Raw genomic sequence first — 12,510 nt, forward strand, 5'->3', positions numbered from 1 at the left:
GGTCAGCTCTTCAGCACACATTACCTGAGGAGCACTTGGCAACTCCTGCAACCTGAGCAGTGCCAGGAAGACTGTTTCACTTCTGCTTCTCCTGGCTCAGAAATTCATTTTCCTACCTAGAAAATGGGAAAAGAAAGAAAAACAATCCTGACATAAGCAGACACAAGTGTTACTATGGAATTCTGGAAGGCAAGGGATTTGCCCTCTGTGATGAGAAGTTGACTGCAAAGAACTCAGAAGAGCCATGAGCAGGTTGTGAACTTGGGGGTAAAATTAGGAAGTGCAGCAGTGCAGGGCTTCTGGAGGTGAGGGTCTGCTACAGCCGCCTGGAAAGAGAGCCTGTTGGTGGGAGCTGCTTACTGCAGCCAGCAGAAGCATCGCACTCACTGACTCTCATCCTGATGGGGGATTCCAGTCAGTCTGGGAAATCAGCATGGCTGGCTGCAAGCAATCTGACAGACTCCTGGAGTGCAGTGAGAATCACTCTGTGGTGCAGGCATTGGGCACAGCAAGCAGAAGGGAAGCATTGCTGGACATGGTGCACACCAGGGGTTACGACAGGAGGCGGTCAGGGCTGCAGTGACCATGCCCTCCTTGAGCTTGTGATCTCAAGGAATGCGGGCCTGGCAGGAAGCAAAGGCAGGAGCCTGAACTTCAGGAGAGCCAGCTGCAGGCTGTTCCAGGAATTCTTGGACAAGATCCTCTGGACAACTGTTTGTAGGGGCAAAGGGATGGCAAAGAGCTGGTCACTTTCTCAGAAAAAAACTTGCTCAGGTTGCAGGCTGAGCTGCAGGAGAGGAAGGGGAGGAGGTGCCAGCACGGCTCTGCACGATGCTCTGCCACACTGGGCAGCTTGATCATGGCTCAGCAGTGGGATCAGACGAGGAGAAGGGGAGAAGGAAATCAAGGATGGGAGGGAGCCATCAGACACAGTCAATAAGTGTCTGTGAAGTCTTGCAAACCAGAGATTCCCAGGTTGTTTCTGCTTTTGCAGCATTTGTGTGGTGCAGGGTGAGCAAAAGGTTCTGCTGCTTGATTCTTCTGCAGGAGCCGCCTAAAAGGGAAATGGCCACTGAGCTGCAGACCAAGCAGTACTGCCTGACGTTGGCCAGGGGGAGCTTCTCCTGCCGCAGTGTGCTGATGACAGGTCTGGAGATGATCTGCACGGCCAGCTCGTAGGTGGGAGCCAGGAAAGGACACGATGGGAGGAGAGAGGTGTTAAAGAACAGCCAAGGCATGGAAATGCATTAGAAGGCCCTGAAAAGCATCACAAAGCCACAGCCAGGAAGCTTGGGAGTATCATGAGCAGCATCCGGGATGCGAGAGATTATTTGCTACCATGCCAAATGGTAGCAGAGCTCCCCCTGCAGACATCCCAAAGCCAGACAAAACAGGAACAAACCCGGAGCTGTGCTGCACGCACCCCACAGCCACAGCATTGCAAGCTGGGGTGCCTTGCTGTGTGCTGCATTCATCCCAGTCTGTGTGAATGAAGACTCTGGAGGCAGTCAAGGCGTTGATTGAGCACGAGTGTGCTTTTATTATTATATAAAGGACAGGAGGGTGTGAGAGGTCCACGGTGAAGATGGGACTCATCCTGTCTTGTCATGGAGAGAGTGGCTCAGAGCTCTCAGTGCTGCTGTCCGGTGCCTGGGACTGGAGGCCTGATTGAAAGTCCCCCTGCAAGAGGCTCTGCTCCTCTTCACTGATGCTGACCTGCTCCTGCATGGAGGTGCTGCTGTCGGGGCACTCACACTGTGCTTCAGATGGGCTGCACTGCAGAGACTCTGGGTTAAAATCCACACTTGTGACTGTGGTGTCTGGGAGGCTCAGGTCAGCAACTTCAGCAGAGCCAGGTGTAATGAGAGCATGGACTTCGATGAGCTCCTTCTCTCCATTAATGTTGTTAGATGGAAGGCTGCTATTGGAACTGCAGCAATTTGTGCTTCCTATGAGCTCTCCACTGATGGAAGCACACAGAGCATCCTCGCTACTTGCCCTGGATCTTGTGGGTTGGCAAGGGCTCGATTCACCTAGAAAGGATACACAGGGGTTAGTGTCAAACTTTCACAAGCTGAATTACGACAGTGGTTCTTGATCAGGGGTGAAGATTTAGGCACGGGATTGAACGCTAGAAAGAGATACATGTGCAGAGCAAGCTTGAATTCTATGTTCCTGAAAAGCAGGGATTTGGAAGCTGCATTTGCACCCTTACCTGCCAGGACTACCACTGCTGTTTCTGAGGGCTGCCTGGCATTGCGCTGCAGTTGGCGTTTGCTGCCAGAGGATGGCTTCCTGAGGCTGAAGCAGCAACACCAACTGCTAGCTGGTGATTCCTCAGTCTTGCTGGGTGGATTTTGTCTGGAGAGAGAAAACAGCCAATGCTGTGAGTCGTGCGTGGTGCAGGGTGAGGGAAGAGCAGCACTGAGCTCTTGGCAGCAGTTGCTTGTTCCTAGCACTGCCTGGTTTCTGCAGGAAAACACAAAAACCCACCCAAACAATGATGCTAGGTGCTGGAAAAGAAAGTCCTCTTTACCTGTCAGATGGAAAGTCAACGACGGTGTGGAATTTGCCCTGCCCAGCTGCAGGGCTTTCTTCCACTTCAATGTCCCTGCTGCTCTCTGTTACCACAGAAGAGGTGCTGTGGCCTCGCCTCTGTGCCTGTGCCTCCTCCAGGCTGAGCAGCTTTGTGGCAGCAGAAGAGACCCCCACAGACTTGGGCCCTGGGAGAGAATTGTGCCCTGTCAGGGAAAACCACAGGTAAGAGCGAGGATCAGAAAGCAGCAGCACAGCCACCACAGTTCTGAGGGAGGTGCTGTATTTTTCTCAGGCTTGCTTATCCGAGCCACTGGAAGAAGAGGAGCTCAAAATAACCATGTGGGCAGAGATCTGTTTATGGCAAAGGACACGGTCATCATTAAGAGCAGCTTACTGTATCAAAATAGGCAAGGAAAAACCCAAGGAAATGGGGGCAGGGAACTGAGAAAGCTTCGCATGCAACACACTTGCATCAAGCTTCTCTAGCATGCAAACCATAATAATGATGGTTTCCTCCTTGTGAAGTTTGGGTTTGGACATTCTCAGCATCCAGCTACAGGATGCCAGATTCTAATGGAAGCCCAGAGGTGTGCTGTCCCCTTGATGGTAAAAGAGAATCTCAAAGGTCCCGGAGAAGGCCTGCATTTGATCAAGGTGTCAGGTCAAGATCAAGCTAATGGAGGAAGACACTCACCTGCTGCATCTGCAATGTCTGCTCTGGATTTGGAGCAGAAGAGGACGTCGGTGTGGTTGATGATGAATTCCACCACATCCAACTGCATCTGCAGCTCCATGCAGGCAGCTCTTCCGCTGGCGCAGGCAGACTCGTTCTGCTGTGATCTGTAGAAAAGGCAGATTTTAGAAGTCATTTCTCCAAGACCGTTTCCCCGAGTCTGAATTGTTGCAGCCAAAAGCTGTCAGCTGAGGCTCTGGAGACTTCCGCAGTGGGCAATCAGTGATGCCACTGCAGAAATTCCCCTGGATGATCAAGGACACGTCAGTCCCATCTCAACAAGACTGCAGAAATTGTCAACTAGACATTGTGCCCGTGGGGATGGAGAACAGCTCAGGCTCCTGCTCTTCTGTCAGCCACAGATTTTACAGGAGAAGAGCACATTTGATGGAGAAAAAGGGAGCACTGTTTTTTTTTTTAATGGAGAACAGATGTAAGCGTTGTGTTGAAACAGAACCAGCAGTTTACCTTAAGAGGTTTGGAGCCCACACAATGGCTAGGTTCTTGGCATGCATGTTTGTGATGGTGGAGCTCCCAGCCAGACACGCCAAGTGTCTCATCAGGAACTCCAGTGTCCTGGAAAACAAGAGAGGCAAACGTTCAGCACCAACGAGCATGCCGTGCTGCAATTCAGAAAGCAAACCTCCATTCAAGCTACTTCTTGTGATTGCTACTGTCACCGAAGATGAAGTAGATCCAACCTGACTGAGTGCCACGCTGCAGCACCAAGCCCCAGCACAGCACAGCCGCAGCCATCAGCTGCACCAAGCGTGCCCCCGTGCCCAGGAACTGACCCCATAAAGTAACCCCATGGAGCCTTCAACCCTTCAGCATACACAGGCATCGTGTTGCCGGCGTGAGACAGAGCCTGGAACCGCATCGTTGCCCTCTGCAATGCAGCAGGGCTGAGCTCAGCAGGCTGAGGGCAGCACTGACCTGTAGTGAGGAGCGGGCAGCTGCTGGATGACGTCCTGCATTCTGAGCAGCCGCTCCTCCTCTGTAGCGGCACCAACAGCATCCTGGAGTAGTGCAGAAAGGGAGCGAGACACCAATCAGGCTAGTACACCACTGCGAGTAAACCTCGTGGGGCTGACAGCAAAAGGGCCTCCGAGCTGGGGCACTGCTGCAGCCATCTGCCAAGAGGCCCAGGAAGAGGGAAATGAAAGACGTGGCCTTGTGCTTACCGAGAACTTGCCGTACAGCTGGTGGGTGAGCAGAGGGTTCGGGAGCTCCCTGAAGTACATCTTGCAGAGGGAGCTCACGCTGTGAATGTCACGGACGGTGAGCTCAGGAATCTGCTCCGACTCAAATTCCTGCCTGGAGAGAGGGACGCAAACCCGGTTGAGCGAGAGGAAGGCAAGCCCAAAGCCACACCAGATGCACTCAGGCTGTGTCAGTCGCAGCACTCTTACCGCAGTCTCTGGATGTTGGACGCGACGCCGGACAGGCGGTATATCCCCTGCACCACGCCGTGCTGCTCAATGAACTCAGCGCAGCTCTGGAGGACCTGGGGGACTGAAGAACACGTGCCAGCCGTCAGTGGAGCTCCTGATTCAGTCGTGCTGCAGGCTGTGCTTCACATCCCATCCACTAAGCCCAGCCAGGCTTGGCTGAAGCAAATACAGATGTGCTTGTCTCTTAGGAGCATCCGCCTCACTTTATCCTTCAGCCATCAACTCCCATTACACGTGTCTCCACGGCTGTCAGCCTGCCCCCTGCTAGATACGAGCTCCCTTTCATCTTCTTTAGATGCCCAGCAGAGGAAGATCTCAGGAATGGGCAGCTCCTTACCATCACGACCGGAGTGGAGAAGATGCTCTCCCAGGTCACCGCCAAACACCCTTTCCTTCTCCACCTCCCGCTCGGTCGGTTTCTTTGGGCGGGCCTTCACCAAGGAACGAAGGAAGGTGAGGATCTTGCTGCGTTTCTTGGGCACTGCACAACAAAAGGAAGAAACCAGGTCATTTCAGGTCTGGCTCCGTTGGACGAGGCCGAGCACAGCACATTCTACAGAGCACGTCAGAACGGGAAGAACATTACCAACCAGTACATACAAAAAGGGATTTTCCCCATCTCTGGAAAAGCCCAAGGCCAGGTTGGATGGGGCCCTGGGCAGCCTGGTCTAATCTGACATTAAATGTGGGGGCTGGGAGACCATCCTGAGGCAGGAGGGTTGGAGCATGATGATCCCTGAGGTCCCTTCCATCCCAAGCCATTCTATGAAGATTCTATAGTTTTGCCAAGTCCAATCATAAAATCAGGAGGATTGGGCCAAATCTCTGCCCCATGGTGTGCATGAAGAATCATCAACCCAGAGGACAATGTGGCATCGATAAAGGAGGTACTAAACATGGAACACACCCCCAAAAAGACTTCATTTTGCTTCCCCACACCATCAAATGTAACATCCCTACCTGGCTTTGGCACAGAATTGATGAGTGCCTCAGGAATGTTCTTATTAATGAGTTCCACACACTCCCCTGGGAAAAATCCAACCTGTAACAAGAAGAAAAGAGAGGCCAACTATTGCATGCAGCACTTCTCAGATCTGAACTGATAAACCAAAAGCCACGTAACATTTCCCTCAGAACGTGCTTGCCTGACGTTCCATAAGACTATCCAGCAGAAAATGGCCATAGTTCACAGCATAAAGGTAACAATTTTTCAACATTTGCAGCCAAAGACAAGGTCCCCTGACACCGACACAGGGAAACTGTTTATGTCCATTAGGCATCCTGAGCAGGCAGAGCAGCTCTAAGCTGAGATTCCTGCCTTTACTGCAGTTGCACTCTCCAGTCTGAATCTTGTGCCTACCTGGAAGCCGAGCTTGCCTCTCCACCAGGGGGTCAGCTCCTTTGGTGGCATGTCGATGACACACACGATGTCTCCCACCTGCAAGAGATTGCAGTGTCAGTCCCAGCTTCAGCACGGCTGGGAGGAAAGCACAGCTCAAATGACTGCATTCTTCTGCACTGCCCAACATCGCCGAGCTTGAGAGCACTTGCACCAGTGCAGCTCTGAAGGCATTTGCCACTGTAAAATTGAACAACAAGGAACGCCTTGAACTGCTTACCTCAAAGGAGAGTTCATCCGCTGCCTGGGCAACGTATCTCTTAACGACATGGGCAGCAGCAATAGCTGGAACATTCACAGGTGCCACCTCATGGTCCAGCAGGGGCTTCCCCTTGTTCTCAGCCTGAAACAGAGAGCACAGGCCACGGTGAGGAGCTGGGAACCAACAAGGAGGATTTCAAGGTGAGGAGCACATCTGCAGAGAAAGCTGCAGGAAATGCACTCGGTCCTTATCATGGGCACTTCAGAAGGAACTGCAAGTCTAATAACGGCTGTTTCTCTCCCTGGTGTGCAGCAGGCACACACCAGCAAAGATGCATCTCTCCCCATCCAGACTAATCAGCAATGGCACTGACGCAGACAGGTGGCCTTGTCCATTTTGCCCCCTCCTTTCCTGCGCTCTTTGTGCAGGAAGGCTGGCTGTTTAAGAAGCTAGGAGACTGTGAAGAGGGAAACCAAAGCTACGGCTGCAGTTACAAGGTGCAAACAGTGCCATTGCAAGCACCAAGCAGCTCTCTTGAGCAGTCCAACCAACAGCGAGGCCAAACAGAGCAGAGAATGATTGTTGTTTCTGCAGCCATTTCAAGGGAAAAGTCAGTAGAGGACAAACCCCACAGCCGAGATGGCTCTGGTACTTTTAAAAACTTGCCACGCTTGCACTACTGACTTGCCACAGAGGAGCTCTCTTGGAAAGCAGGAGAGCACATCTGCGGCTCACTCTGCTGGCTGCAGTCAGGGAACAAAGACCAATCAGAGCTTCATACTCTACCTCTGTCCATGCCAGGTCAGGCCCACAGCTGATCTCGCTGCACGCCACGGCCATCAGCGTAGGTGTGACAAGCTGGAACTGAAAAGAAACACACTTTTATTTTCTCTGTTCACATCTCTGCTGTGCTCCCTACAGCTGTCGGGCACACTCACACAGCCCAAGCACGCCTGCTGGTGTCCCTGGTGATGCTGTGCAGCTCTGCACAAGCTGGGGCTGGGACTCTTTGCCTAAGGGATTGCTTTCCATAAAACCAGCTGGTCACAGCACCACAGACAGCATCCTTCTGAGGGCTGAGCTGCAGAGCACGTGGAGAAAACCCACACGTGACCAGCGTCCCATCAAAGCTGGATGAGGCTGTGTTACTAAACACGGGGCGTCACGGGCTGCTAAAGCATGTGGGGGGACAAACCATGGCAGGTACCTGGCAAGAGATCAGAACGAGGGAGACAAATCTCACGAATCCGCAGCCTTTCCTTGTCACTTTGCTCTGATCTTCCACGAGCAAAAGCTGCAGCAGGGAAGCAGGCAGAGGGTGGAGAGAGGAGAGAGAAAGAGCAGGTCAGTTTGCTTCCACGGTTTAGCAAAGACTATGAGGGAAAAACCAAAATCTGCCCTCCCTCAACTTAAAACTTAAGTTTTCAACTTAAAACCATTTCCCCTTGTCCTGCTGTTATCTACCCTTTCAAAGAGTTGATTCCCCTCCTCTTTTTAGGCTCCCTTTAGGTACTGAAGGCTGCCATGAGGTCACCCCACAGCCTTCATTTCTCCAGGCTGAACAAGCCCAGCTCCCTCAGCCTGTCTTTGCAGGGGAGGTGCTCCTGTCCCCTGATCATCTCTGTGGCTCGCCTCTGGACCCTCTCCAACAGCTCCCTGTCTTTCTGGACACTGTACTGCAGCTGGGGCCTCACAAGAGCAGAGCAGGGGGGGACGATCACCTCCCTGTCCCTCATGGCCACCCCTCTGCTGATGGAGATAATGTGATCCTATGAGCTCCGCCAGCCAGCAGTTCTCAGCACTCACTGTCCCCCCGTCTCTCCCACACTGTCTCAGCTTACCTACAAGGTGCTGCACAGGACGGTGTGAAGACAAAGGGACGCAGTCGGTGCACAAGTGCAACAAGCGAGCTGCTCAGTCAGAGCTCCAGCGCTCCAATGAAGGGACGCAGCACGCACTGCTCCTCCCCTCATTCTAGCCCTTATGACATCACTGAGGGCCACCAGGCTGCTCCACCACGACGCACAGGGTGGGGAGGCAAGACCAGTCACAAGGGCAGAAGATTCCAACAGCCCAGCCCAACGTTCTGGAATCAGGGGCTGCTTGGAATTCTACCCCAGCCAAATCCTGGAGAAGCTGGCACGGGGTCGTCATGACCAAAGCGCAGGACCTGGCGCTTGCTCTTGTTGAGCCTCGCACAACTGGCCTCAGTGCATCCCTCTGGAGGGCCTTCCTGCCCTCAGCCAGATGGACGCTTCCTCCCAGCAGCGTACCTTGCAGTGCTGGGCCCATGTCAAATCCACACTAGAGTGGGTTTTGTTACATTCAAGGGCATGTTGCAGCACCCATCTATTTCACCTGGAAGGAAATAAAGCAGGAGATGGGAGAAACACAGAACTACTGCCAGACTGCTTTATCCCTTTCTTAGCCCAACTTCCCTTGCCTCATCCCCTACCCCAACTCCTGGATGATGCCCACGGGCTGATAGTTGGATCTCAAGTCCATAGGACTCCTTTCACAGGGCTCCATCAAAAAGGCTGTCACACTTGTTCCGTACACTCACACTGACCCAGCAGTGGTATCACAGTCACTTAACACACACACAACAACCAAACCCCGAGCATGCACATCCCTTCCTGCGTGACTGCAGCCCACAGCTCCCCTTCACACCTCCGTGGATCTCTGGTGTTTTACACGGATGCAGCCTCGCTGCAGCTCCGTGGCTGTCACACAAGGCCTGCAGGACCTCTTTCTCTGCAAACCCCGTCTGCAGGCATTGGTTCACGAGGTTCACCTCCTGCCCTCCTGAGCAAAAACAAGCACTAAGAACAAGAGCAAAGCACGCTGGACTCGACCTGGCTGGATCCCCAACCCTCAGTCCTGTCAGACGGACCCTGGTGTGGAGACTCATCCCCAAAGCCTGGCTGGACATCAGCACAGGCATCCTTCTTCAAACGCCCCATCCAAGCAGCAAGGGATCAAAGCGTTGGCACAGCTGAAACAGAAATGCTGTGTGAGTTTCCTGTTAGCACTGAGCAGGAACAAATCTACCGCTGAGCAGCAGGATGTGAGACAAGCAGCAGAAGACACCCAACCTGCAGAACCAGCTCGTTTGGGGTCGGTCCAGATGTTTGTCTGCTCCCTTCCCTGGCCCAGGCCAAGCTTGTGAGCTGCTCCTCCTTGGTGCAGGGGGAAATGGTGCAGATGCCATGTGGTGGCTATGCACAGCATGCCTTGGACTTGCTTTTCCTCTCTCCATCTGCCATTAGCAAACAGCATCTCCAGCCTCCAGAGATCACTGAGTCCAACCCCTGCACAACAGTGAAAAAAAAGATATGATAAGGGGTACTTAAAGCACAGCATCTGTAATCAGATCAGACTCCTGCACTGTGAAGACTTCCATGAGTATTCCTGCACAGTGCATCACTTAGTCTCTCTTTAGCCTTGTGTTCATGGTTTTCCTGTAAGAGCTTGTCTAAACACTGCCTATAATCGTGGTTATGCTGGAAGCATTTGGATTTATTGATCCTTACTGTGATTTCAATAACAAATGCAGATGTTTTTTTGTTAGGGACAGCTTTCAATTTCTCAACTGAAATTTCAATATTGCATTAGGTGTTGACAACCACGGGGCTGCAGTACAGAGAATTACAGGAAGATGAATTTCTCCATCTCCATGCTCCTAGACATTTATGATTACAGTGATGTAGTTATATACAAAGTTGCAAGATACCAAAGCTAGAATAACCTCTTGGTGCAGCAGGATGTCTGGAGCCCAAGTGCAGAGTCTCAGTGTTGCAAAGCCTTGAAGAGGTGCACCGTATGTGCTGGGGCTGATGACACAGACACTGGAGCAAGGCCAGTGTGATGTTAGAAACTTGACCAGCAGCTGATCTGCTGTCAGCCATTTCTGGACACAAACGGGATCTGGTCGACTTAGGACATGACCTTTGGGCTGGAGAGCAACTCCCCGAGGAATCACACAGCCACTGCAGACCGTTGGCAAGAACCCCATACCAAAACAGCTCATCTGCAATCAGTTTTTAATCTGTGCAGCAGTGATTGGAACAGACGCACGCTCTCTGCATTTGCAGGAATGTTCACAAGTGGAATGGACATCACCTGTGTGCTCCAGCTCTTCTGTGTGCATGCTAGGAGCAGTGATCCCCCTGCACCCAGGGCTGCAATAAAGTCATGTTGGGTTTCTAACCTGCCCACCAGCAGCCCAGGCTGCCCAGAGCCACATCCAGCCTGGCCTTGCATGCCTGCAGGGATGGGGCATCCACAGCCTCCTTGGGCAACCTGTTCCAGTGCCTCACCACCCTCTGGCTGAAAAACTTCCTCCTCACATCCAACCTAAACCTCAACACCCCCCGTCTCAGTTTAAAGCCATTCCCCACTTGTCCCATCACTATCCACCCTCCAAAACAAAACACCTCGGCTGTTCAACACTGAAAGAGCAAAATAACCCACAGCTCTTACTTCCACTGTATGCATTTAATTCCAAACTTAAGGTCACAGGTTAATTACTCAGGTGATCCTTCCTGACAGAAGAACTACTCGTAGTGATGTGTAGGAGTAAGGAACAGTTTGAAAAGGTCATGGACATATTAGAACTTGCAGCATTTATCTTAATAGATCCCTACATTGCAAAGCATTTTGTAAAACACACGTTACAAGTACTGTGCACTGGATTACACTATATCAAACTCTAAGTAACAATACAGGTTGCTTTTAAATCTACACTTACATGTTTTCTTCTAACTCCTTTTTTTTTTTTTTAAATGGTGAGTGTACCATTAATTCAAGACAAGAATTTTGTTTGTAAGTCGATCTCTATAACTGTTCTTGGCATCATTCTGTAGGATGAACTAGATACATGGAATTTGGCACTGGCTCCCCAGGGCAGTGGTTTGGCACTGAGCTGACAAAGGTCAAAGAGCATTTGCACAATGCTCTCAGACACAGGGCTTGACCCATAGGAGGTCCGGTGTGGAACCAGGAGGTGGAATACATGATCCTCGAGGTCCCTTCCAAATAAAGATATTCCATGATCCTCTAATACTTATATTCCCAAGTCCTGTACACAGTGCTCAGGTGCTTAATTGAAAGGTTCCATGAAACAGTGAGGTATCTATGTCCCTTTACCACCCAGTTATTCAATTTGCCACGTGGATCTTTTATCCAGTCACATTAAAAAACCCCTCAAAGTATTTCCTTCAGTCTTCCATTCTGATAGAGCTTTCTGGAGCAAATAAAGAGTTGCAACTCAGAATGTCCACACCTCCCTTCCTGCACCCTGCATACTTTTTTAATTGTACTGTGATTACGTACCATTCTATTGTCACCCTCATTCTGTCATTATCTAGGCAGTTTACTGCCATTAAATTTTCCAGCAACAGATGCCCACAAGGACAGCCAGCCTGGACTTATTTTCAATACTTACCTTTGTCCTGATGTCCTTGTAGGAGGTGGGACATTTCTCCATCTCAGCAGCAGAGGGCAGGAGGGGTCCAAGGTGAGGGCACGCTCTCCTCTGTTTTTCTGGCACTCAGAGACAAAGGGAACAAGAAAACCAGATGTGTTTCCCTGCCCATGGCAAACACCAGCCTTTCCATCCTTACAGTCCTTCCTGCCATCAGCAGAGACATTTTGCTTTCTTGTGCCACTTCATCCCTTTAGCATCTGGCATTCTAACAAAAAAGTACTTACAAGGAGTTTTAATATTTTCATATTAAATGTCAGAATTAGAACCATTATGTTTACCAAATATTTAAAACGTTCAACCCAGTGAGAAGTGAATTGATGTTGCATTTAACATTCAGATAAGAACTTGTAAAGTAAGTAAAAAGTGCTGCTTTCATAAACTATAGTCTCAATGTCAAGCCTTGCACTGTCTCAGCAGATTATTACAGAATGTTCATTCAAGCAGGAATTCAGAGATGCGTCTGAATTGATAAGAACAATGAGTAATTAAGAAAGCTTGACTGCAGTCTGCTTGAGGATTCCAGTCTGAAGTGTGTTCCACCTGATGACAACTGGGAATGTCTTTCTCTCACCATTAGAACCATTGCACCTCTGACTAAACACATAGCTAATCACCACTGAAAACCTAGGTGCAATTTCTGCAGTGCACAGACCAACTACGTGTTGATTAACATTCAGAGAGATTGTGCAGGTGTCC

The 12,510-nt window shown here is 50.9% G+C and overlaps 1 protein-coding gene and 1 long non-coding RNA gene across 2 annotated transcripts; both read right to left on the reverse strand.

Annotated features, from left to right (window-relative positions):
- Window positions 1-1,516: 1,516 nt before the first annotated feature.
- On the reverse strand, window positions 1,517-2,353 carry LOC149912456 (uncharacterized). Its single transcript, XR_016461457.1, has 2 exons — window positions 2,216-2,353; window positions 1,517-2,033 (listed from the first exon to the last, which is right to left on the reverse strand). It is a non-coding gene; the product is annotated as an uncharacterized LOC149912456 (long non-coding RNA).
- Window positions 2,354-3,206: 853 nt separating this feature from the next.
- LOC149912457 (rho GTPase-activating protein 33-like) lies at window positions 3,207-6,254 on the reverse strand. The gene is made up of 7 exons (XM_090131106.1): window positions 6,245-6,254; window positions 5,063-5,206; window positions 4,684-4,786; window positions 4,456-4,588; window positions 4,208-4,290; window positions 3,740-3,847; window positions 3,207-3,378 (listed from the first exon to the last, which is right to left on the reverse strand). The coding sequence occupies exons 1-7, from the start codon at window positions 6,252-6,254 to the stop codon at window positions 3,207-3,209; spliced, it is 753 nt and encodes a 250-aa protein (XP_089987232.1).
- Window positions 6,255-12,510: the final 6,256 nt, after the last annotated feature.

Source organism: Phasianus colchicus, chromosome Z (genome assembly GCF_987193195.1).
Source record: "Phasianus colchicus chromosome Z, bPhaCol1.hap1.1, whole genome shotgun sequence".
In the NCBI taxonomy this organism is placed as follows: Eukaryota; Metazoa; Chordata; class Aves; order Galliformes; family Phasianidae; genus Phasianus; species Phasianus colchicus.